This window comes from Ciconia boyciana, chromosome 2, assembly GCF_034638445.1.
Source record: "Ciconia boyciana chromosome 2, ASM3463844v1, whole genome shotgun sequence".
NCBI classification, from domain to species: Eukaryota; Metazoa; Chordata; class Aves; order Ciconiiformes; family Ciconiidae; genus Ciconia; species Ciconia boyciana.
In genome coordinates this window covers 165524499-165548864 of record NC_132935.1, presented here as the reverse complement: position 1 = coordinate 165548864, position 24366 = coordinate 165524499, and the positions used below count along the sequence as shown (strand labels likewise).

The following is a 24366-nucleotide window of genomic DNA, read 5'->3' as shown; positions in this document are numbered from 1 at the left end:
TCATCACCCTTCCCTGGAAAGCCATATTTTGATGGCCCCACAGCAGTCCAGTTGTCTCACACACGCACACACCTCCCACCAAACCCAACGCAAAGTCTATATGTGTGAAGCAACAGCAGTGGTCAACATGCCACGGGAAGCCCATCCTGCCAGGCTCTGACTCCTCATGCAATTGCTTGAAAAGAGCCTTTAAAAAAAAAAAAAAGGCAGCAAAACTACGGCAACAAAGAAAGTGGTGGAGCTGTAGGTTTTCTTTTATAAAAGACAAATCGTTTATTGATTCAGTCCTTCCACTTGCAACCTCTTTGGTAACAGTCATAACACTTCCAGACTGGGAGAACGCAGTGGAAAGGCCCAATTCTGACCTCTCACCACTTTCAGAGCTCAGAGACCCCTGATGTGCATTGGTGAGAGGCCAAAAGCAGGTTTCAAAGCATGGCCAAGGATGTGGCCTCTAGGGACAACCCAAAACAGCCTACCGTGACTCGTCTTGCTTGTGGGTGGCCCAGAGAACAGCCCCAGCACCCCCACGCAGAAGATGGCTCGGGATGGGGATGCATGTTGGGCCCTTGGTGCCAAGGCTGACTGTGAGCTGTGCCCTGGAAGGCAGCTTTGATGCACCGCTTGGGACCTCCCGGACATCGGCCAACGGGGCCGTCAACGAAGCAAGACTTGCCTGTTCCTGCGGTAGGCAATGACTTGCCCCAGTTGGCCCCATCCTGATGCACTAACCCGACCACCTCAGCCTCCCCCTCGTCACACCATCCCAAAGAGAGTAACTGCTGTACTTGGAGTTAAAGATAAACATATATTGATTACACATGGTCATAAAAAAAAAAGTAATAATAATAATACATTTCCTAGAACATTACTTAAGACGCTTCCGAAAAGCATCCAAGCTTCCCCTTCCCTCCCCACCTTCCCTTATCTATACAGAATAAAGTGCTTCATTTAGTTTGTTCACACTAGTAGAGCCACCGATACACTCTTAACTTGGCATGTTTGGGCAACTGATACTGAATGCCGTAAAATAATACAGAGCCAAACACAAGGCATGAGAAACTAGTTTCGAGGCAAGTGCTTGGGGTTTCATTCGTTTCCTTCAAGTTCCATGCTACTGAGGTTGTTCTTATTCCTATTTTTTCCTTTTTTATTATTTTCTTCCTTTGCAAGTTCGACCCATCTCCCGTCGTGGTTACATGTCACTAGGCAGGGCTGCGTGTGGTGAAGCTCTCTCCGTCCGTGTGAACCAAGGGCGTCTGTCTGTCTGTCCTTCCCTCTCGACTTCGGGCAAAGCAAGAGTTTAATCAGTGGAGTTGTCTAGCAGCGGATGCTCGTCTCTATTGCACTGTCACAGCCATTCCCACCCGCCAGCCGTCCATCCATCCATCACCTTCCCACTGCGCTGGGGTTATGGCTGTGGTCCAAAGGGCCAGCCATGCCTCATGGACATTATGAGGCTAACTGGTCTGTGCTACCAGGCTCCTGGGATATATAAACCAAAAATGACCCTCCCCACATGGCTCCCTCCCTCCCCAGAGTTCAAATGAAGGGGGAAAAAACATTCAAACCCGGAGAGGTCTGGGGTTAGGTGTGTGGGCAGAGCTGTCAGATGAACATTGCGTTGCGGCATATTCATGAACTGCGTAATGGAAATCAAGCCCCTCTCCATCCTTGCGGTCTGTCGAAGAAGGGATGTGAGAGATTAAGGTGCAAGAGTTAAACAAAACAAATTAAGAAAAAAAAAATATATAAAAAGCTTGAAAACAACAGACCCAACTCCCCTGCCTCCTGCCCCGTCTAACCCAATGGGTGCCAACGGGGCTGACGGGGATGGATGTGGGACGAGACACTGCGAGAGCGACTCGTTTGAGCTCTTAGTACGTTAACGAAAACCAGACATGAAGAGACACATTGGGGCTGAGTAAGGGTGTAGACAAAAGGGCTCCTGGGAACTGCCCAGGCCTTGGAGAGGGGAGGGAGCAGCAGGGATCTGATTCTCCAAAGTGCTGTGTGCATGGTCACATCTCAACGTCTCCAAGTGGCTCTCCGGGCAGGCTCTTGAAGGGGATCAGACGCAGCTGGGATCAGTCGCTGGGCTTTCTGCTCGGCTTCTAGCCTCAACGAGGAGCTCTCATCTCGCAGTGACGTCCAAGCGGGACAGGTCCTCACTAGGAGAGGATTAACTGGGACAGGGACAGGGAAAGCCACCTCTAGGTACAAGGGAGCACATGTTGGCGTAGGGGTTTGCTTGGGGGTAGAAGTCTACCAGCCAGGCAGGCTGATAGGCTCCATCACAGAAGATCCTGTAGGCAAGGTGAATCCTCCTCGGGGTGCAGTACTCCCATCCCATGTCAAGGCTATGAGGGGAAAAAAATGCAAGGGAGCCTGAGGGGATGGGGTCTGGGAGGCAGCGGAAGAGGAGACAGCATGGACCACTCTGCTGAGACCCTCCAACACCTCCAAGGGTATCACTGAAGGCTTTTCTAAAGCAATCGTCTTCCAGTCTGGGTTCTGGTCCCTTCAGAAAGCCAATGGCCCCAAGAGCTAAGTGCCCACATCCCTCACAGGTGTGTGTTTGAGAAGGCTTTGCCCCATCCCAATAAGCCCCACGGTCATGGAGGAAGGAGAGCAGAGAAGCCTTTGGTACCTGTCTGAGAAGGTCAATATGGCGAGGCACCTCTGCCATAGTATGCTCCTTTTGCTCAAAGCAGGTGGAGATGAGGGTGAGCTCACTGGTACTGATCGCGGTGCTGGGGGTCCACAGGATCCCAGCCAACACAAGGATGAAAGGCAATTTGTTGCTCCAACATGCTAACATCCACAAGAGCAGCCAGCTTTCCAAGAGACATCAGGCATGAAGGGGCACCACTCAGCAGGAGGGAACATCAGTCACCTAACCCATCACCTCAAACAGCACTCAGGAGAACAGCGGGTGCTCCCCTGTCCCGTCCCTATCAGGCTAACGCTCCTGCATGTCCCTGGTCAGCAAAGCTCCTGAGCATGTGGCTGAATCCTCCCAGCTCTGCAGGGACAGCCTCAACGCTGCCCAAGTGCTTTGCTGATTTGGTCCAGGAGACGAAGCACCAAGACTTCTTGCAGAGCCAGATGTGGCTCACTGTCCCCAGCACCCCACTGTCGCCCCGACTGAGGTGCAAATGGGAAAGGGCTCCTGCAGCCTCCTCAATGTCCTCTCTTCCTTCTCGCCTACCAACAGCCCTGCTCACCACCTCCTCTGTGACCTGACCCACGTCCGCATGCATCTGCAGTGCTGGCCTTGGGAGCAAGGCATCAGCTGCAACACACCCCACTTCTCGGCCGGCACCTCTCTGCCCGTGCTGGATGCTCTGCAGCCCCTGCAGCACTCCCAGCTCTCCCCGATCCCAAAGGGGACACTTCCCTAGGCAAGGAGACCACACGGCCACGGTCAGGCCAATGCACGACACCCCAGGGCAGAGCACATTAGCGAGAGACCCCAGCATCCAACAAAAAGCTAATGACAAAGCCTTCCTCTTCTCCTCCTCCTCTGCTGGCACAATGCCAGCCTGAATAAGTGAAGCCAAAGACCAGCTCAACTTCAACAAGCACAACATGGTCAGAGAAGTGCTAACCAATGCCATGGGGCATCACCAAACCAACCACAGCCCTCACTGGTCCCCTCTGGTCCCCCCAAGCCAGGGCAGGGTAATGGCTGCCAACGCCATGGAAAGAGGTAAAGCTTGGGAGAGCGATGCGGTCAACAAGCTGGAGGATGGGACATCGTCATCAGGCTGAACGCGGTCTTGCTTTAGCTCTAAACCTTGCAATGGGACCCCACCTGGAGCTCTCCCATCGGTCAGGGATTTATTCGAATTGTTAAGGCACTATTCTGGGCTGATTTTGCTGAGAAACGGCAGCGTCCCGCTCCTCTGTCCCGGGTTGCCGCAGAGCCACCCTCCTGGTCCCGAGGCCATCTAAGCTCTCCCAGGGACATCTCGCCAACTCCAGAGCATCCCCAGGAGCCCGGCTCCTGCTGGGATTTAGCAGAAAGGGCACACCAGAGCCCAGCTCCCTTAGGGCACCCCAAAAATGAACTGGCAGCGAGCTGCCGATGCCCCGAGATGCAACGCCGGTGTTTGTGCTTTCACCTACGGAGGAGGAAAACCTGTCGCAGAGAAGGAAGATGTGGCAGGGGTTGCTAACAAGAGCGGGCTGACGGCTTTCCAATGGGGACATCTGCTCACTTGCCGTGGGCCACCGGGGCCAGCAGATGGGACTGGCAGGGTCTCCTCCGCGGTGCTCACCTCTCAACCTCTTGGGAAAAGAGCCTGAATTGAAAAGACCAGCTTTACAGTACAGGGATTCAAGCACCACTAGCTAGATTTCGGCTTATTATAAATATCAAAGCGCCAGCAGGCATTCATTCGGCTAGCGAGCGGGCACGCGACGCCGACAAGCTCAACCCCGGATGGCGCGGCATCCTGCTCCTCCGAGCCCTGCCAGCATCCCGGCACGACGATGAAGCCGATGCACAGGAAGATGAAACAGAGAGCAACGCCTTTTACCTACACCCTTACGGACGGATGGCGGTCCCCTCCTCAACATCCACGCTCCTCGGGGGGGGGCTTCTTCCTGCTCCCCCTCTCCGTGGAGAATGATGGGTGAGAAAAAGGAAAAAAAAAAAAAAAAAACAAAACGAGGAGGAAGGGGCGTAGAGAGCAAGCAAAGCCTTGGCTCCCCGGGGGGAGGCGTTCCTGAAGGGCAGAGCAGTCCGTGCAGGCGCATGGCCGGGGCGGGGGGCACCTAGTTGTTGTTCAAATTTATCCTCCCCGCAGGAAACAGGGGAGGGGGCGGTGGTAGGTGAGGAGGAGGAGGGAGGGTCTGTGGAAGGGGATGAAGCAGCGGCAGCGGGGAGACACCGGGGCCAGGGGGCAGCGGAGCCGGGCTGGCAGCAGGCTGGGGGGCAGCCGTGTCCGAAGCCAAGGGGTTGCTGACGCGGAAACATTTCTCCTTGTGGGCTTTGAGCATGTTGGAGAAGCGGAAGCGTTGACCGCAGACGTCGCAGGGGTACGGCTTCTCGCCTGTGTGGGTCCGGCGATGCCGCTTCATGTTGGGGCGGCTGGTGAAGCTCTTCCCGCATATCTCGCAGATGTAGGGCTTCTCGCCTAAGGACGGGGTAAGATGGATGAGAAGCTGATGGCTGGACCATTCCCCCACCAAAACCCCATCCTGCCATCCACCTAAAGATGCTACCCCCATCCCACTGTTCTTCCCCCCAGGGCGCCCACCCGCAGGGGCTGGGGGCAAGGTGAGGAGCTCTCACCCGTGTGTGTCTTCATGTGCTCATCGAAGTACTGCTTCATGTTGAAGTCCTTCCCGCACCACTGGCACATGAACTGCTTGTGGCCGATGTGGATGCTCATGTGGGAGCGCAGCTGGTACTTGTACTGGAAGCGCTCGTTGCAGTTCTGCGGGGCGAGAGGGGGATGAGCTGTTGATGAGCACCCAAAACACCCCCCACAACCCCCCCAAAATCACCAGCACGTCAGAGCAGCGCAGAAATCACTCCCCATGCCCCCCCCCCGCCTCGAAAAGAATCCAAATAAATGGCTTTTGGGGACATACTCAGCCAGGTTTGCAGGCTGGATGGGCTTGGGGTGGGATGCAAGGTCCAGGCACTCGACAGAAAGATCCTGGCACTGGCCACCAGTTTCATCATAGGGTTGGTGGGACCCTCAAACCAGGAGGGGATGCAAAGTTTGGGAGAGGGGGGAGCATCCCTACAGCTGCACTGGCAAAAAGAACAGGGGAAGCCCCAAGAAGTGGAAGATCTTTCCCCAAATCAGTGTTTTTGTGCCTATTTAAAAGGACGTGGGCTGGGGACACACACAGGACCTTACCTCGCATTTAAAAGGCTTTTCCCCAGAGTGCTGGAGTGAATGGACCTTGAGGGACATGCTGCGCTTGAAGGACTTCCCACAGGTCTCGCAGGTGAACGGCATGTCCTTGGTGTGAGCTGAAGTGGAGAGGAGCAGGGTCAAGCACCCTCCCCACACCCCGAGTATCCATCTCCCCAAGCCCCAGCTACTGCTCCCAACACCAGCGCCCAACCCCAGCAAACCCAAAGCCATCTTGGGAAGATGCGCAGCAGCAACATACCAGGTACTCCCCTAATTACCTGCCAACCCCCCTTTTTTTTTTTGCATCTCTTTGGTGCCTGCAAGCCCCACGGACTCAATTGCTGTTGCCATCTGCAATTTGCTTTTCAAAGCCCAGTGCTGGTGTGGTCTGGTCCTCTTTTACAAGGGAAGGATGGTTACACTTCAAACCCCCCTTTGATCACTTCTGAGGTCTTTTTTTCCGGTTAAATAAAAAAAATGAGCTTCCCCAGCGCCATGCCTGATTGCTCCAAACCCAGCACTGAGCAGACATACGTTCAGCATTAAAGACTGGGCCAAATTTCAAGGCCCCTGCATTGACGTGAGAAAGCTCACCCAAGAGTAAGCCCAGCCCTAAATTCCCAACACAACAGTGACAAAAAACCACCCTTCATTGCCAAAATGATGGATCAACACCCCTAATGAGATCTCCCTGTGGCACTGGCGCCTCCCGCACTCACCAACCATGTGTTTGCGCACATGGGCCATGGTGTAGAACTTCTTCTCGCAGATCTCGCAGGAGAACTTCTTCTCGGCATAGCCATGGACGATCTTGTTGTGCTCGTGGAGGGACCAGAGCTTCTTGAACCCCTTCCCGCATGTCACGCACTGCAAGGAGAGAGGGGATGGGTAGGGAAGCAGGGGAAGGTGCCCAGGCACCACCAGCATTTTCATTTTACCAGGCTATCAGCTTCACCCATTGAAAGAGAACATCACTATGAAACCTACAGCTAAGATATCAAAAATCATAACGACCAGCAAGTCTGCCACAGACCTTGACACTTCAAAACCTCCAAAATTCAAATTTCTATCCATCGGATGAGGAAAGGACAATGACTTTCCACGGAAGGACGTGACATCTCCATCAACAGATGCATTAGGACTTGCATAAACAGCAGCTCACGCACCAAGGCCCTATTCCCAACTGGGGATTTTATTCTTGCACACAATGAAGCCGTTACATAAAAAAAAACCCCAACCCTCTGTGCATTAGAAGGTTTCAAAGAATATATGAACAAGGAGAAGCCCAAGCCAGGGCAGCGCAACTTCAGCCTTCATAGATATTATGGATAGTTTACCACTAAATGAGTTCTCCAAACATATCCAAATGGACCAAAACGGACCCAAAAAACAGTCCATCAGCACAAGCAGAATAACACGATGTGCAAAGTCTCCCCTGAGAAGTTATGGTAGAGATTTGTTTCAGCTCCAAGTTCAATGTTTCTTGGAAAGTTCCCAGGAAAAGCTCCAACTTCAGCGTAAGATCAGTTTGGTGCTTGGGGAAAGACGGGAGAGCGAGGTCCACACAGGAAACCATTGCTGGAGCGTGGGTACAGCTGGCAGCACCCAGCTGAGGACCCTTCCAGGAGCCAAGGGACACTCCTTCCCCTTCATCTCTCCATGACTCATCTTCCTCTTGGCCAACAGGGATAAAAACATCCCTTCTCCTCGCAGGTGCGTTGACAAAATAATTCATGCCTTGGAGGCATCTAGCAACAGCACGGCTGAGTGGTACCAGTAAGACCAGGGGGGATTTCCCAGCAGGGCTTGAAGTAGTGCAGGCAGCACAGCCTCCACCTTCTCCTACCCAGAAGAACAGATGCTTGTTGACGGCCTTCAACCAAATTTTGCACCGAATGAGGCTGTGATACCGTGGACAATACACCATTATGCCATGTAGTCACAGTATCTAGCTATATATATTTGTATTTAGGTGCCTGGGAGGCAAAATTAGTGTCAGAGAGACATTCCAAACACTCGTCGTCTTCATCTTGCCATGCCTGAATATCAACATGAGTAGTCCTCCGAGTTTCACTGGTCCTAAGTAAATACTTCCATAGATCAGAACAGTTTTATTTCTGCTTTAAGAGACATTTCAGGACAAATTCAGGACAAGAGCCTGTTATCAAAGACACATCAATATCCATTTTCTCCACTTAAAATGAAAGAGGCTGCAGAGGAATTTTAAAATTAAAGGTAGAGGGAAAGCAGCAGATGTAGAAAAGCCCCCGGGCTGGGACCAAGCACCCTGGAGGGCTCAGCCCTGTGTCCTCAGTTACCACAAAAAAGCATCACTCAAAAATGTGGAAGAAATGTCCAAACAAGGGGAAAAAATGAGAAGATAAATTCTTGCAGGTTAAGAGGAAAACCATACTGAAGCTGGCCAAAAAAAGAGTTTGAGAAACAACCTGATAAAGCAAAGGATGAATCGTTTTTCAGGCGGCGGAGGCAGGATGCCTACTACAGAGCCCACAGGGCCACGGACGGTGATGGGAAACAATCACAGGGAGGGAGATAAAGCCTAATACCTAAAGCACCATGGATGAAATTTGGGGACAAAGTAGCAAAAGAAAGCAGCAGACCTGAATGGGGTAAGAGAGACGGCTCCTCCATGGATCTGGTTAAAAAAAAATAATAATGACTGTCCATTATAGGTATAGTGTCGAAAAAAATCCTTTTTCCATCCAGCTATAATTCCATGGTATATTGATAAAGTTATTCAATATTATCAGAGTAACTGGAGTGAATTTGGCTATTTGGAAAATTAAAAACGCTCAACAAAGTGAGAGGTAATGATCCATGTTTTCCACAGAGGGAGGTCACCGCACGGGCAGTTGTGGTTCATCCTATTCAGAAATGACCTGGAAAAGGGATAAAAAGCTGGGGGGGGGGAGCGCAGAAGAAGCAATGAGGTGACAGCCCCGTGTTATCCATCAGGAAAGCAGATGAGCCTGAAGAAATATTCTGGGAAAACCCATTTTTAATTGCACAGGCTTTATGATAGGTTCCAAAACAGCCACCACCACACAGGTATCGGAGCTACACTCATCCATTCTGGGAAAAAGTATCCAAAAAAAGCAACCTCAGAGCTGTGAATTTTTCAGGAAGATGCACCAAAGGGCCAGCGTGGGCAGCAGCTCCTTCACCCGCTCGAGCCGAGACCGCTCCGGTCTCCATATTCCCCGCCGAGATCTGCTTCATCGCCCATTTTATTTGGGGTGGAATCAGCGAAGGGCTCCGGTGGCACTTGGGTTGCGTTACCTTTATCTAGGAGAGCTGCAAGATCATTTAAAATCCAGTCGTGGTGGGAAGGATGATGGGCGAAGCTCTCCAGAAGTTGTTTTTTAATTAGTAGTGGCAGCGTCATGCAAAGCAGCTTGTTGGGGATTAGGAGACGGGTTGGAGGGCTCTGCACGAACTCCAATGGGATGCCTATCTATCCCCCCAAAACTGCACTGATTTACTGGAATCAATTTGCAAACGGAGTTGAGGATCTCGTTGGCATTAGGCAAAGGACACATTGAGCCTGAGCCACGCACGGATGTCAAATGCGTTCGGAAATTTGCTAATACGCAAGCTAAAGAGCACAAAAGGCAGATTAAAACCATTTTAACTCATGTCAGCAAATCTTTGAATTAAGCTAAATTGGTTTCAGCCTGGGTGGGAACGGCTGGAGTGTGTCTCCATCAGGGGCTCGCAATGTTTTATCCAGATTAACTGAATAAACGCAAAGAAAAATTACTCCTCAAAAATTACTCCATGTTTCCACCCGACTGGCCAAGGGGAAGCCACAGTTCCCCGGCACAAATCCTCGAGTCCCATGACACCGTGGGACCCTCCTGAGCCTGAATACAAGTCACGGGTGAAGCAAAGTTCCCTCCCGTCTGCCATGTGCCACCCACACATCAAAAATATAATTTGAGCATGAGCCCATCCCATGGTGTAGCTGGGTGGGATGTCCTCCCTGGTGGGTGGGATGTCATCCCCCATTGGGATGTCCCATCATGGCGAGATGCTCCTCCTTTGATGGGATGTCCCCACCTTGGTGGGATGTCCATCCCCAGTGGGATGCCCCACTCCTTGGTGGGATGTTCCCCCCTTGGTGGGATGTCCATCCCCTCGTGGGACGTCCCTGGGGCTGGCTCACCTGGATGTTCTTCTCGCAGTCGGTCTGGTGGTGCAGCAGCAGCTCGCTCTCCAGCAGGAAGCGTTTGCCGCACTTGTCGCAGATCTGCATGCGGCTGTGCGTGACGTTCATGTGCTTCTCCAGGTACCAGCGGTTGTTGAAGACCCTGGGGCACTTCTTGCACGGGTAGTGCTGCTTCTCCTCCAGCTTGACCTTCTGGCCCAAACCATCCTGCTCCTTTTTCCTCTTCCGCCCTCGCTGGCCTTCCTCTTCCTCCTCCTCCTCCTCTTCCACCTTGGCCATCTCCTGGGACCTGGTTGCCATGGCAGGTTTGGTGGCTTTGGATGCCCGGCTGCCTCTGCGGGGCTGCCCACCCTTTTCCCTTTTCACCTCCGACGCGTCTTCATCATCGTCATCATCGTCCTCTTCTTCCGTTGTCTCCTCCAGGTCTTCCTCCTCGCTGTGCTCCTCCTCCTCCTCCTCGCCCACCTCTGCATCCTCCTCCTCTTCCTCCTCCTCCTCCCCTTCCTCATTCTCCTCCTCCCCATCCTCCTCCGTGTCGCGCCCATCACCGTCAGGCCGCCCCATCACGGCCGCCTCGCTGGCAGCCGCCTTCCCCTCCATGCCCTTGGAGACATTGAGGGTCTGGTTGTTGAGGTTCACCTCCACAATGATCTGCTCCCGGTTGTACGAGCCCTGGCTGTCCAGGTCCTCCTCGGACTCTTCGCCTTCCATCTTACAGACGGCGCCTGGACCACCATCCTTCTCCTCCTTGTAGTACTGCTTGGCTGGACCAGCGGGGAGCGTCCCACCACCTGCTCCATCCTCCACCCGCACTGAGTAGGGGTCATTGCCTTCCCGGGCGTAGATCTTGGGATGGGGGGCGTCCACCTCCTGCTTGATCTCGCAGTAGTAGGGCGGGGGTCCGGCGCAGCCCTCAGCAGGCAGGGCCATGTCGGCAGCCAGGCTGAGCGAGCGGGTGTCGAGGAGGTCCTGGCAGGAGGAGGCGATGTTGTTCATCTGCAGCACGGCAGCCGCGTTCAGCACGTCCTGCACATTACAGGAGTTGACGAGGAGCTTGGAGGTATAGATGAAGTTGAGGATCTGCTGGAGGCCCTGCGAGGTGAGGGCCTCCAGCGAGAGCTCCACGCGCTGCAGCTGCTTGTTTTGGGTGAAGAGGGAGTGGAAGAACTGGCTGTAGGCTGCCAGGACCCCCTTGTGCGCCGGGAAGATGCTCTTGTGCTGCACCAGCACGATGTCCACGTCGCACAGGTCCGGCTGAAAAAGGCGCTGCTCGTTCAGTCTGTCCATCAAACACGTGAAGTGGAGGGCTACATCCTCCACCAGGGAGTACTCAGCCGAAGGGTAGTCAGTCGTTTTTTCGACTATCAGCTGTGGGGAGGAAGGAAATTAAACCATTCAGGAGGGCTCTTTCCCCAGGAAAACACCCGCCCGGCCATGCCACCCGTCCCTGTCCATGCGTCCCAAATCAGAGAAGCCAACCAAGAAGCTCCGTTGCCAGCCCCAGCTTGGAGATGCCAACCAAAAAGCTCCACCGCCAGCCCCAGCTTGGAGATGCCAACCAAAAAGCTCCACTGCAAGACCCAGCTTCGAAACACCGAGAAGCTCTACCACTAGGCCCAGATTGGAGATACCAGCCAAAAAGCTCCACCACCAGGCCCAGCTTGGAGACACCAACCAAGAATCTCCACCACCAACTTGAGTCCAGGAGACTCAATCAAGGAGGAGAAAGCCCGATGAAAGGACAGGCCGAGGCTATACGAGCACCCACTGACATCCCTTCAGCCTTCAGTAGGAGGTACCACAGCCACCCCACCACCAAGGAGGTCCAAAGCCTGGCTTAGCTGTCCACGCTCGTGTGGAGGAGATGTCACGCAGGAGAGGGGATGCCTTGACCTCCTGAACCAGATGGAGACCCCGGGGGGACATTTGCCCCACTCAGGAAGCCAATTTTAGGCACCAGCTGAGATTTAACCCCCTAAATAGAAAGAAATTAGGATTTTAAACCTCCCCGCTTCTACAAGACGATTACATAAAACACAATATCCTCTAATATTTGCCGAATTACGCTGCGTGCTCTGACTCGCGTTAGCAGCTCACTCGCTAGCTGGATTCACCGGGATGATTTATATGCTTTTTTAATGCCCATTTTAAATCGCCTGGGGAAAGGCACTATCTGGAAAAATTCAAATCAGGGAGCAGCATCCCCAGGCTGGGAAATGCTGTGACTGCCACCACACCCCAGGCTGCGTTTGCTGGATATTTAATTTAGCTCACATGTACTTTGCATGGTGCAGACAACTCCTGGACGTTCATCACCTCTCCTGGGGATACCTGAGCCCCAGGATGGGTTTGCCAGCTGCATCCCAAATGCAAGGGATATCCCACGCCCTAAATCCCGCACCCTGTATTAAAAGCAGGTGGGATATCCCCTTTCTCTCTGCTTCCCTTTGGCTTTCTGTGCTGAACACCCAGTTCATGGATGGAGACGGATCCGGCCACGTTAACGCCCTCTTTCCCCACAGCTGCGGGATGTGACCAAGGACATGGTGCAGAACAGCGGCGGAGAAGGAGGGTTCAACCCACTGGGTTTAATCCTGCACCTCCTGCTCCAAAAAGAGTTTCTCAGCCCCTGTTTTTTGTGGGACAAATGGCAGCTCTTGATCAACACACAAATTCCAGCAAGACACGTCTTGTTTGTCTTTTTTTTTTTGTGAGCCAAAGGCAAAAGCACACACAGACAAAAACGTTTAAATAATAAAAGAAGGGTGTTTTCTTCTCTGTTTTCTCAACAAGCAAAAAAGACCCTTCCCCCTCCCTGCCAAAATTTTTCATTTTCACTGAATTTCTGCTCCGCAACCAACCCGCCCAACCAGCGGGGCTGTCAGCTTCGCATGGTCCCGATGGCCCCGGAAAGCCCCAGCACACGCTCGCACCCGGGGAAAACAGGGAAAAAACAGCTCTTCTCCAAACTCTCGGCTCTGCAGCCTGGAGTGGGGCAAAGAGGTAGTAAGAGAGGGGGTTTTATATATATTCCTATATATATGTTAATATATATTTTTATATTTTATGTATTCATTTTTATATATATCGTTAAACTCTTTATACATATAAATGCATAAATATATAAACACTCTTTATATATATATAAATATATAAACACTCTTTATATATATATTTGTTATAAAATGCTGCATCCCAGCTGGAACATCCATCCACCCCCGCCATTTTCTAAGCCTCGCGACTGCCAAGGACATTTCAACGAGAGGAACTTGGATGGCTCAGCCCCCCCAAGCGCACAGAAAATAAATAATGATATAATAAATATCGAACGCCGAAGAGACAGCAAGCTTTCAGCGGAGCAGTTTGCTGTTTGCCAGGGATTCTCCTGCTTTGCTTTCGCTATGAAAAACAAAAAATTAATTCCGGTTTTTCCTCCTGGATCCATCTCACCTCCCTCCCTATATAGGATGCCCCAAGCTCAGCACGGCCACAGCCATGGAGAAATGGGTGCAAAACAGGGGGGAATTGGGTCCGCCGGGCGGCGTCGCCTCTGCACAGCCCAGCCTGGAAAACAAAAGCTGGGGTGGTTTTTTTTTTGCTCTGGATCGAGGTTTTTTGGCAAAAGGGGCTGACCCCTCACCCAGCGCCGGGGCTTGCCAGGCGGCTCTAATCAGTCCCAGCAGCGGCGAGGACAATGCGTGTCTTGGCCGCGTCCCGTCAGTGACTTCAGCCCGGGCTTGTCAGCGGGAGGTTTTTGCTCTTTATTGCTATCAGATGCTTTTCGTGAGCTCGCCTGGAGCCGGAGCCCTAGCCAAGACGAGAGGCGCCCGCCGGGGTGAGATCCCAAGAAAGACCCCAACTTGCCCCAAAATACCCCTCCGGCAGCTCCCACCCCTGCAACCCCATTGGAGAGGAGAAGCCTGATTAATTGGGATTAATGGGAGGGTTAAATCCACTACCCTTCCCCTGGGAAAACACAAATATTTTAAATATATATATTTTTTTAAAAAAATTTAAAAATACATATTTTTTCAAAAAATATTTTTTAAACTACTTAAAAAAAAAAAATAAATCACAGTTTTGCTCTTTTCTACCATCACCACCTTGGCCCTCTGGGTCCCTCTCCCCGACACGGCACCGCGGGAGCAGGTCACCCATCCCATCCCCATCCCGAGCCTGGACTTGGGGTGCTTGCTGGGTGCACCAAACCGGAGCGAACCCCCAAAACTGCCAGCCCCTTCCATGCACCGCTGACCTCCAGGCAAGGCCCTGGCATTGTCGACACCGAAAAAAACACCCATAAAAATTATTCGAAAGCAGCGTGGCCACCAAGTCCCCACCCTGAGGGGACGGCGGTGCCTGCAGACAGCCCTCCCCGCCCTCACGCTGCCCTCCGGCTCTATTTTAAGAGCATTTTCAAGCGGTGCTGACAAAGCCCTGTCCCGAAACGGCCGGCGGGGCAGGAGGGCGGCCGGAGGACGGGGAGGATGCTCGGGATGAGGGGGGACCAAGGGATGCGGGTCAGCTGAGCCCCGACGGCGGGGGACGCGAGGAAGAGCTAAGAGCGATGTAGGAACGGTGGCCGAAGCAGATGCCGCCGCTCGCTGGACCAGGGCAGTCCCTTCTGGAGAAGCCACCGAAAATCCCACTATAGTAAATGGAGCCCGAAAACGGCTCCGCTCCCCTTCCACCCGCATCCCCCCACGTGCCTCAGTTTCCCTAAACAGCCACACCAACACCCGATCACCTCCCTTGAAAGGAGGCTGCTGCTCGATTTAAATCACTGTGCTAAGACAAAATGCTATTTATCTTAGCAGGTATTAAAAGCTGGATCCCTAAATCCTCCCGCAGCAATAAACCCCCTCGAGGGACTGGTAGGTCGGGTCACCCTGGATATATTTAAATACTTAAATCTGCAGCCCCCCAGAAGACCACCTCTGACATTCACCGGCCTCTCTTTATTTATAGCCACATCTATCGCCCTCATCACCGCAGCATCGAGGACCACGAATACATCTCTCCTGTAGCAGCACAAAGACAGGGTTTTGCAGCATTAAAAAGCACATTTAAGTCCCCGCTTCACGCCGGGCAGAGCAGTTAGACCAGCTGCCTGTGAACCGGTTTCCATCCAGGACAAAATTTGGGGATTTCCCTAACATTTTTCAACCCCAAAACTCCCATGAAAAACAGCGATCTGCTTTTCAGTATCATTCGTAACCACTGAAACATTTACCATTGACCTTCAGTATTAAATTGCATTACGGCAAAGTGCTTTAATAAGTAGCTGAATACGATGTTCGCACTTGCTCCTCTAGAAGAAAACCCACGTCCTATTCTCAATTTGAACGCCGCTGCATTTCAGGGAGAAAGAACTTGGTTGAAACTATTTAATGCCACAACTTGACTTCTGCTAAAGAAAGAAACAACATTAAAAACCTATTTTTACAGATTAATTCAAATGATACAAAGGCGTATCGTTAGAAATTCCAAAAAACATCTGCGCTTTGGGTTTTAATCCTCAATCCCCTATCATTTGCCCTCTGCTTTCAAGACCCTTGAATGAGACCTTCAGCCTTTCCTCTGTAGTTTTGAGGCCATACAGGGTTTTTTTAGAGGATGATGTGATGCTCGTCTCTTCCCACGCCTCCCGAAACCGGGATGCACTGGGACGAAGCCGTCCCAGAACCAGCAGCGCTGCCTGGACCGTACACATCCCATACATCACCAAAACCACCCATTTTTGGACCACGGCCATGCGTGGAAACCTGGCAGTGGGGTAAAACGCATCCCAACGCACCCTTCCCTCGCCTACCTTCACCGCTGTGCTTGCCCATCGCCCTCCTCCCCGGGGACCTCTCCTGTGGGTGCTTTGCCCTCCCGCAGCACGGGACTGTGCTTGGGGCGGGGGGGGGGGATTTGTTCGCTTCTCCAACGGGTGTTTTTATTTAATTAGGGGAGGGTTGTCCGGAAAAACAAGCAGGAAGGGAAAACAATAGCTCGGCCGCAGCCCCGCCTGGCGAGGCGCCGGCCGACATGGCCCCAAGCGCCCACCACCGGCATCCTGCCCGCCGGGATGCTGCCGGGGCTGGACCAGGCGCTGGCCGGGGATGGTCCCATCCCAGCTCTGGAGGCCGGGGATGGAGCCGTCCTTTAGGACGGTGGTGACACCATCTAAAATGGTGATTTTTTTTCCCCTCTGTGCCATCTAAAAGGCTTGAGGCTGCCAAAACCAGAGCCATATACAGGTTCTAGGAAGCAAGGGGAAAGGGCTCAGCGATGCTCCCAGAACCCGTCCCACCCTGGGGTGTTGGGCACCTTGAAAAACACCTCCCAGCCTCTGCACAAGTGAAGAAGAGCATTAGCCCGGCTGGGGGACAGGCAGATGCTTCCCAGGCTTTTTTTTTTCCCCCCCTCCCCTTTGGTTTTTGGGGGTTTTTTTTAATAGCATCCAGCATTTACAGGCTTCGGTGCAAAGATGCTTTTCCAGGGAGCAGCCTGGGAAGCCGGCAGCAGCGCCAGGCCCAGCGGGACCGTCCTCAGCGCAAGGGAACGGGGACAAATCCTTCCCCGATCCCCATCCTCTGGCAGCCAGGGAGCCGCCTCTGCAAATGGGAAAAAGGTTCCTTCGGGCTTTTCTTGTAAGTGCCACGGCCGCCCATGGCTTGGGGCGAGCAGGGTGACGAGGTGGGATGAGCAACACAAGGCTTCACCCCGTTGGGAGCGGGCGCTGGCTTCCCAGCAGCACAGCCCGCAGAGGGTTAACGGCTGGTTGCTTTCTCATTTATTTTATATTTTTTAAATTTTTTAAACCCCACCAGCTGCTCTGGGCGTCTTTCTCCTTTTCTTTCAGGCACAGAGCTGTAAAGCCACAACGATGCTTTGCAAGGACGGACAGACAGGCCAACCCCGCCATCAGCCCCCCATGCCCGAACCGGTCCAGTGAGGCAACGCTGCAAAGCTGCTCCTGGGGGATGCCACCACCCCCCACCGTGATGGCATCGGGGACATCATCCTTCTGTTCCACCAAGGGCGACGGCGGAGGGCATTGCCAAGCCCTGAGATGGGCTCGGTAACCTCAGCGTCCATCCCGACACGTGCGAAGGCGAGCACCGTCCCCTGCGCAAACACAGCATCCCTGCTGCAAAAATACTGAGGCTTCAGCCCAGTGCCACATTATTTTCAGCCCAGGACAAGCCCCAGTCCTTCTGCTCCAGCAGGAGAGCCGGAGGCACCGCAGCCAGGCTGGATGCACCCGTCTGCCTGTCCCTGTCCCCTCGGTCAGGGCCAAAAGGGGTTTCTTTGGGCGCAGCTCAGCCAGACCCGACACACGGTACAAAAGCTCTGCGGGTAATTCAAGATCTGTGCTAAGCCCGTAGCGAGGTCTGGGGTTAAACCCTGAGCGGCTGCAGCTGGATTTCGGCAGAGCTGGCATCCTCCTGGCAAATGCCAGACGCAGCCAGAGCAGCCGAGCCACGGGGTCCCTGCCAGCGCCTGGCACGGAGAGTGACACCCGGTTGATGGAGATGTCCCCAGCCGCCACCCTGGCACGGGAGCAGGCAGTGGGATGGGATGCTGCTCTCCTGTCTGGGGGATGCAGGACCCCCCGCGCAGTTACTGCTGGGGTGGAAAAGCCCAGGACACACACATACACACACGCAAAGCCACTGTCCCCCTCCCTCCCCTACCCGAGAAAAACAAGCAGAGGAAAGATCGAGGGAGGAAACGAGGACAAAACCCAACGCTGACCTCCCCAGCCGGGCCATCGGCCAAGCGGCTGCGCCAGGGGCTGGCTCCGGACCGTTGCCCAGCCCGGCGCGAGCCGCGCGAGGCCAGGGAGGAGGCGAGCATCGTGCCCTCGGGACCCTACGGATGTCCCCAGTGTCACCAAGGGAGGGGATGGATGCAGCGAGGCAGGCGGTACACCGAGCCCCCCGTGGCTCATCGGACCCCCAGGGACCCCAAATTCAGTGCAGAGAGCATGGAGGGGTGCAACAGGGCAGCCACCACACAGCTTGTGCAGAGCCTGAAGCCCTCGTGTCCCTGAGCCAGCCCCACACCCACGCGCTGCCACACAATGGCCGGGAAGAGGCCGAGATCCCCGGAAAGCAAGGCGGACGGATGCACGGAGCCTCCTCCCACGTGCTGCTGAATTAGGCTGGCACCAGACGGCAGCACCCCCCTGCCCGGCACCATGGTGCCCAGCCCCAAGGAAGCCACCGTGCCCTTCCAGGTGGGTCAGTAGTGAGATGGGATACGACACCTCCAAGGTTTGCCCCACACCTGGCTCCCGTCAGACCCGCAAACCACGGCGTTTTCTAACCCAACTCCAGACCACAAAATTGCCAGAAAGGTCCAAGGTTGGGCCTCTCCCAGCATCCTGGGCAGGGCTTTCCATCCCGGAGCATCCTCTCCAAACCCTGGCACTGACCCCAGGGATGGTCCCCATCTCCAGCTCCATCCTAAACCCAACCTTGCTCTTTGGGACGCACCAGCCGTGCCTCTCTGGTCCAGCCATCCTTCCTACCCAACACTTCAACATTTTTATGAACGTGCATTAAAATGGCTTATTTTTATTATGGCTGTCCAGCAAATTCAGCAGCTCGGGTAGCAGGGCTTTAACTCAGACAGGGTGTTAGTAGCCCTGGCTCCGGGCAAAAGATATCGTCATAAAAATAATAATTAAAAAAGACAATTTATTGTAATTAAGGCCTCTACCCACCGCCCTGGCCAGTCTTTCCCCATATCCACAGTCATCCCAGGTTTCACCATCAGGAGAGGCAGCCGAAGCACCGAGGTTGGCTGAAGAGGGGACAGCAACCCCGAAGGACATGGGGACAAGTCCTCAGCTGTCCCCACACGCGAAACCCAAGGGGGCCAGCCCTGCCCTGCAAATATCACCCCAGCAACGCAACGCAACACGTTTCCTTTAGAAATAAGAGAGGAAAAATGAGGGGCAGGTGGCACCGAACCTAGCCCTGAGCTCGTCCTCCCCACCGGCATCCGCTCCTCCAGCCTTTCAGGGACAGGTCCTATGGGATGTCAGGGGACATCTAGGATGCAAACCACACGGGGGACCTGGAGATCCCCTTTTTCGGGGCCACGCAAACATGGCAGCAAAATAAAAACTTCAGCTCTTGCTCTTCCCGGAGAGCACTTTGTCACGGCCATTGCCACATCCCCATCTAAAGAGGCTTAAACACAGCTGCGCGGGAGAGCCCTTAGTTTTCTCCTCCAGCCAGAGTGAGGAGGGAAGATGGGGAAATCAGCAATTCCCCCAAAATCTTCAAAGACCCTCTGATGTTTTGACACATTCAGTTCATCCGCAAAAGGTTTCTCCCTATTTTTCCTTAAGCAGAAAAACCTGCATCTTAAAAATAACCAATATTTAATCGACTCGCAGGCAACCTCCTGCTTCTCCCTCCCTTTTACAAAGAAGACATCTCCAAAGGCAGCAGCGGGTTATTTTTATGAAGGGGGTGACATGTCTCTCCTCCAGACGCAAGACAGAAATACAAGGCCATTTATCTCACCCGACTCCGGCGTTTGCCTGGTAATAACCTAACGCGCCGTTAATTCTTCGCAGGGAGAACAAAGCTCTGCCGTGAAGCCAAGCCGGGTGGCGAAGGGAACCCTCCGGCTGCCCCGGCAAAGCCCCCGGAGCGGTGTTTAGCCCAGCCAGCATCCTCGGGGAAACTCCGCAGTCAGAGCTGAAACGTTTGCACTCAGCGAGGTTTCGCCTCAGATCCAGAAAAAAAATTAAAAAAAAAATAAAATAAATCCCTTAATATCTTTCCAAGGAGGATTTTTGCTCCGTAAAGCAAATTTTCCTCTGGTTCTTGCTGAGGCTGGGCGTGGAGGAAAGGTTTAATTCCCAACTTTTCCCCTTCTTCCTCGCAGGGCTGCCTGCTCGGGTGGGCTCCGGGCATCTCCATCCCCACCTCGGGGCACCAAACGCTCCCAAAAGCTGCCCCGGTGCCTCCCCCGGTCCAACTCGGGGAGGTCTCCACCAGCATCTCTCTCCGGAGGGGATGCAGGGGGGGTTTCAGCAGCCGATTTAATGCCAGCAGGAATTTCGCAGGCCGAGCACGGCCGGCCAGCACGAACCCAAGCTCCGGTTACCCCCGATACCGGGGCCGGGGGGTGCCGAGCCCCAGCCCGGCATCCCGGCCATCATCTTGTGCAGCGGGTCAGCGTTGTTTCTTTATTTTTTCCAAAGCTTGCACTTTCTTCCCCTTTCCGAAAAGCCGCTCGAACGCCTCCCGGGGTGTTATCACGGGCACAGAGCCATCGCTGGGGCAATCACAACCCCGCACTTTTAGGGATGGGGAAAGCACCAGGGTACCGGGAACCGCGATCCTTGGCCATGGCACATCCCAAGGGATTTCCCGTACATCTTCCCGGCTCGGGCCTGCTCTCTGCAAGTCAAACTAACCCCCCCAAAAGTCTGTCGGCCACTAAAATAGGTCACTGCCGCAGGCGAGAGCCCCAGCTGCAAGGCTCCGGGTGCAAGCAGCCTCCCTCTGTTATTATTATTATTATTTTTAAGAGCATGCATGGAAAAATCCCTTCGCAAACCCGAAGGGGGGTGGGATGCTGCACCCTCCTCGTCCCACGCTCGCGGCCTCGCTCCTCCGGGGTACGGGGGTGAGCGAGCATCCCCCAAAAGCCCCGGGGAAAAGGGGGCCCCGGGGAAGGGCAGGAGCGAGGCGGGGGGGGGAGGGGGGGGGAAGGATGAGGAATTAGCAAAATGAAGGAGTCATCCGGGGAACAAAAAGGGCCGAGGAAGCGGCAGGCTGCTCCTGCGCTCCCGCACCGCCAGCAAATCCTCCGGCCTGGGCGACCAGGCGGCTCGAAAAGTTTCCCCCCCCGCTCCCCAAATTTTCCCAAGCGGGAGCCCTGAGGTGGGTTGGGGGGCGGTGGGGGGCAAGGCGAGCGGCCCCCTACAACCTTAAGGGGTGCTGGGCCGCACGGCCCCCCCCCAGTGGGGGGGGTCAGGCCCCGCTGCACACCCCCCTCCGCACCCCAACCCCCCCCCAGCACCCCTCAAGGCACCCCAGGGGCGAGGGCGAGCCCAGCCCCCCCCGCTCAGCCCCTCACCCCATGCAAAAAGGGCCTGTGCATGGGGGGGGGGGGGGGGGCGATCGCGGAGAGCATTATTTTTTTTTTTTCCCCAATTTTAACCAAACGCAAAACCTTTCCCCTCTGCACAAAAAAGGCGGGGGGGGGGGTGTCCCCATGCACCCCCCCACACACCCCCCTCCGTCAAAGCGGTTTGCAATGGAAACACCCGGCCCCATTGCACGGGTGGGTTGCGCTGGTACCCCCCCGCAGCCCCAGCTCCCCACGGCAGCCCTCCCCACGCGAGGATGCAGCATGCCGCCGGCTCGCCCATGCAAACCCAAACCCCCCCCTCCACCTCCACCGCCCTTGCGAGGATTTGGGCAAGTTTCGGAGGCCGTTGCGAAGTCAGCAAAGCCCCGGGAACGCGAGGAAACGGGGGGGGGGAGGGGGGGGGAAGGGGAAAATTAAAAAAAAAAAAAAAAAAGAAGAGAAAAGGGAAAAGGGGGGGTTGCAAGCTCTACCATTTTGATGCAAAGGTCTCCGCGCAAAGGAGTCCCGGTCCTCCTCCGCTTGCCTGGGGTTTTTGCTCTCCATGAAAAAAAAAGAAATGTTGGGTTGGGTGGTTTGCTGGGTTGGTTGCTTTTTTTTTTTTTTTGCCTTTTTTTTTTTTGGCTGGCTTTTTCGCTTTTTTTTTTTTTTTCCTTTTGGGGGTGGGGGAGGAGGAAATTACCGCGCCGCCGCTGCCAGCCCTGCTTGCATCCCCCGTCCCTCTTTTCTTTTTTTTTTTTCCTTTTTTTCCTTTTTTTTCCTCTCCCCCCCCTTTTTTTTTTTCCTTTTTTTTTTCTTCTTTTTTTTCCCCTTTTTTTTTTTTCCTTTTTTTTTTTTTTTTTTTTCCTCTCCCCCTTCCCCTCTCCTCCTTCTCTTCTTCACCTCATCCTGCCCATCGCCATGTTAGCCCCTTTTAGGAAGACGGAGGAATGCGGAGCGGCGGCGGCTCCGGCTGCCAAGAGCCCCGGGGCCGCTGATTGGAGCCGCCGCATCAGCCGGGGCCGCGGCTGCCCCTTTAAAGGCACAGGCTCCCGCCGCCGCCACCCCGCCCACCCGCGGCCCGCCCCACCCGCGACCCCCCACACCCCCCACCCTCTCCCCGCACCCCATCCCCGGGTTACAGCCGCTTCCTGCGGCACAGCACCCTCCGGGAGCAGCCCCTGTACCCGCACTGGGGGAAACTGAGGCACATAAAGCCCCCCCCCCCAAAAAAAAAACCCCAAACCAAAAAGGCAAGGCTTTTTTGAGGCATAAAAACCTCATTTGGGGAGTCGTGGGGTAACAGCAGTTTTAGTAAAAAAAGGGAGGTTTGGAGTGCTCTCCCGCTGGGGGGAGGAAATGGGGATCCCCCCCAGGCACATGGAGGGGGGGCGGGTTTAAGGCCCATTTGGCTTTGGGAGGGGGACTGGTGGGTGGCCATGCTGGGGCTCCCCCCAAAGCCCCTCAAGCCTCGGGGCGTGACGCGTGGGGCACAGGCGGCCCCCAGTCCTCCCAAAATAAAGCAGGGCTTCATTATTTTGCCCCCGGCGCTGCTTGGATCTCCCCAGGGGGGTGGGCTTTAGCATCCCAACACCCCCAGCCTCGGCTGAGAGCTGGGTCACCCCAAAACCCCCATGATGGGGACTGAGGGGGCAAAGCTGGGGCAGCCCCAGGGTGTCCGGGCAGGCACCGTGCAGGGTCCCATGGTTCTCCCACGCCTCCGACACCAGGACAGGCTCTGCCCGTCCGCACTGGGCTTCACCAGGGCAGGAGAAGACCCCTGAGGTGCCCAACCGAGGCTCATGGGGATGGTGACCACCTCCCAGACCCACTTCTGCCCCCACCATTCATGCAGACGCCATCCAAAATGTTGAAGGCAAATGAATTCCCTTCTACCACCCTAAAAGCAGAGAAACACAACGGCTCCAAAAGGCATCGGCCACGCGACAGCGGGGCTGGGGACGTCCCCGAAGCCCCTGGGCTGCTCCATCTTCATCCCACCTTCCCGGCTCTTTTCCTCTTCCTAACCACTCCCTTTTGCAGACATAAATGTGGTAACGTCTTGCACTTGTTTAGACTCTGCCTCGGTTGCCGTGCGCAGTAACTTCTTCCAGATGTGTACGGCTCTTTGCATAATGTTGCCGTAGCCACGTCCTGCCTGTGCTGGGTTTATTTAATTTTTTTTTTTTTTTTTAATGCCCTTTCTTGCTCTCAACCCTGCTCTGCTCTATAAGAAAAAATCCTGGCCGATGCCACCAGCACCTCTCCCCTATCAGAAAGCTTTTTGTGAGGTGAGTACTTGGCCCGTCCAGCATGTCTCCTACCCTGGAAACATTTCCAAAAGCTACATAAGCTCCTGGAAAACACCCGGCTGACACGCAGCCAGTGCCGGGGTGAGGGTGAGATGAGGCCGGAGGTGGGAGCCGGGGATTTAAGCTCTCCTCCGGCGCCCAAATCCCTGCGGCACCTTCATGGACGTGGCAGAGGGGACCAGGGAGCTCCAGAGCTTGGAGCCCTCATAGCTCTGAAGCATGCAGGTCTGCAGGGACAGGCAGGGGTGGTCAAAGCCCTGATGCCACTCTGGTGGGCTCACCATGAGGTCCTTGCCTTTTGGGGGATGCTGAGCCCACTTGTCACGTGGAGACCCGGCCTTTGCCATCCCCAGTTTTTCCTCCTGATGTGGGAGAAGCTGTTCCCACAGTGGCCATTGCCACCAACACAAGGGGAAATGTCCTGGAAGGGGTACAACCAATGACACATTTGGGTGAAACACTTTATTTGATGATGGTGAACTACAGCAATGTTCCTAAGAGATGAAACGTGTGGTTTCATTGGCCACAACTACCCACAGGCTCACATGGAATTTGCCGAAACAACTTCCTAAAGCTCCCAGCAAATCCCACCCAACCCAGTTTGGTGGGATCCTACCCAGCCTGGTTTGGTGGCTTCATTGTGTAGGACAGGCAAGTTGGTCCTGTGTGTGACCGATGCAGCGCAGGGGCTGTCCTAACCCACTTAAGCCACCTCTTCTGCTCCTCATCCCACCGTGCAAGGGCCAAAAGCTGGGTGAGACATAAGATGCTTCCGCATAGGTTAAGGTTAATGGAGCACATCAACAATTGATGTCTCGAGGGAGCTTTTTTTCTTCAACTGCTGGGATTTCTAAAAGGGGGTAACTCCAAGTTCTTGGTGCCTTCACACAAAGATCTG

The 24366-nt window shown here is 54.4% G+C and overlaps 1 protein-coding gene across 5 annotated transcripts; it reads right to left on the bottom strand.

The window, feature by feature from the left end:
• Positions 1-234: 234 nt before the first annotated feature.
• ZBTB47 (zinc finger and BTB domain containing 47) lies at positions 235-22179 on the bottom strand. Of its 5 annotated transcripts, XR_012041289.1 has the most exons (9): positions 22060-22179; positions 21651-21717; positions 10066-11436; positions 6599-6746; positions 5880-5995; positions 5303-5447; positions 4549-5144; positions 1572-1681; positions 235-1284 (listed from the first exon to the last, which is right to left on the bottom strand). XR_012041289.1 is itself a non-coding variant. In XM_072854842.1 (7 exons), the coding sequence occupies exons 1-7, from the start codon at positions 22167-22169 to the stop codon at positions 4783-4785; spliced, it is 2319 nt and encodes a 772-aa protein (XP_072710943.1). In that variant the 5' UTR covers positions 22170-22179; the 3' UTR covers positions 4358-4782. The 5 variants fall into 5 exon arrangements, 2 of the variants coding, with proteins under 2 accessions (XP_072710943.1, XP_072710944.1); XR_012041288.1 differs by having other exon boundaries at positions 235-1681; positions 4545-5144; XR_012041287.1 differs by having other exon boundaries at positions 235-1681.
• Positions 22180-24366: the final 2187 nt, after the last annotated feature.

What these genes read in the sequence shown, in the direction of transcription:
- ZBTB47 (XM_072854842.1), bottom strand. Translation starts at nt 22,169, where the DNA reads ATGCGGCGGCTCCAATCAGCGGCCCCGGGGCTCTTGGCAGCCGGAGCC. An exon ending in ATGGCGATGGGCAGGATGAG is followed by an intron (nt 21,718 to 22,059) that starts GTGAAGAAGAGA and finishes TTTTTCATGGAG; the next exon opens with AGCAAAAACCCCAGGCAAGC. An exon ending in AAAAGCCTTTTAAATGCGAG is followed by an intron (nt 5,448 to 5,879) that starts GTAAGGTCCTGT and finishes CTCGCCCCGCAG; the next exon opens with AACTGCAACGAGCGCTTCCA.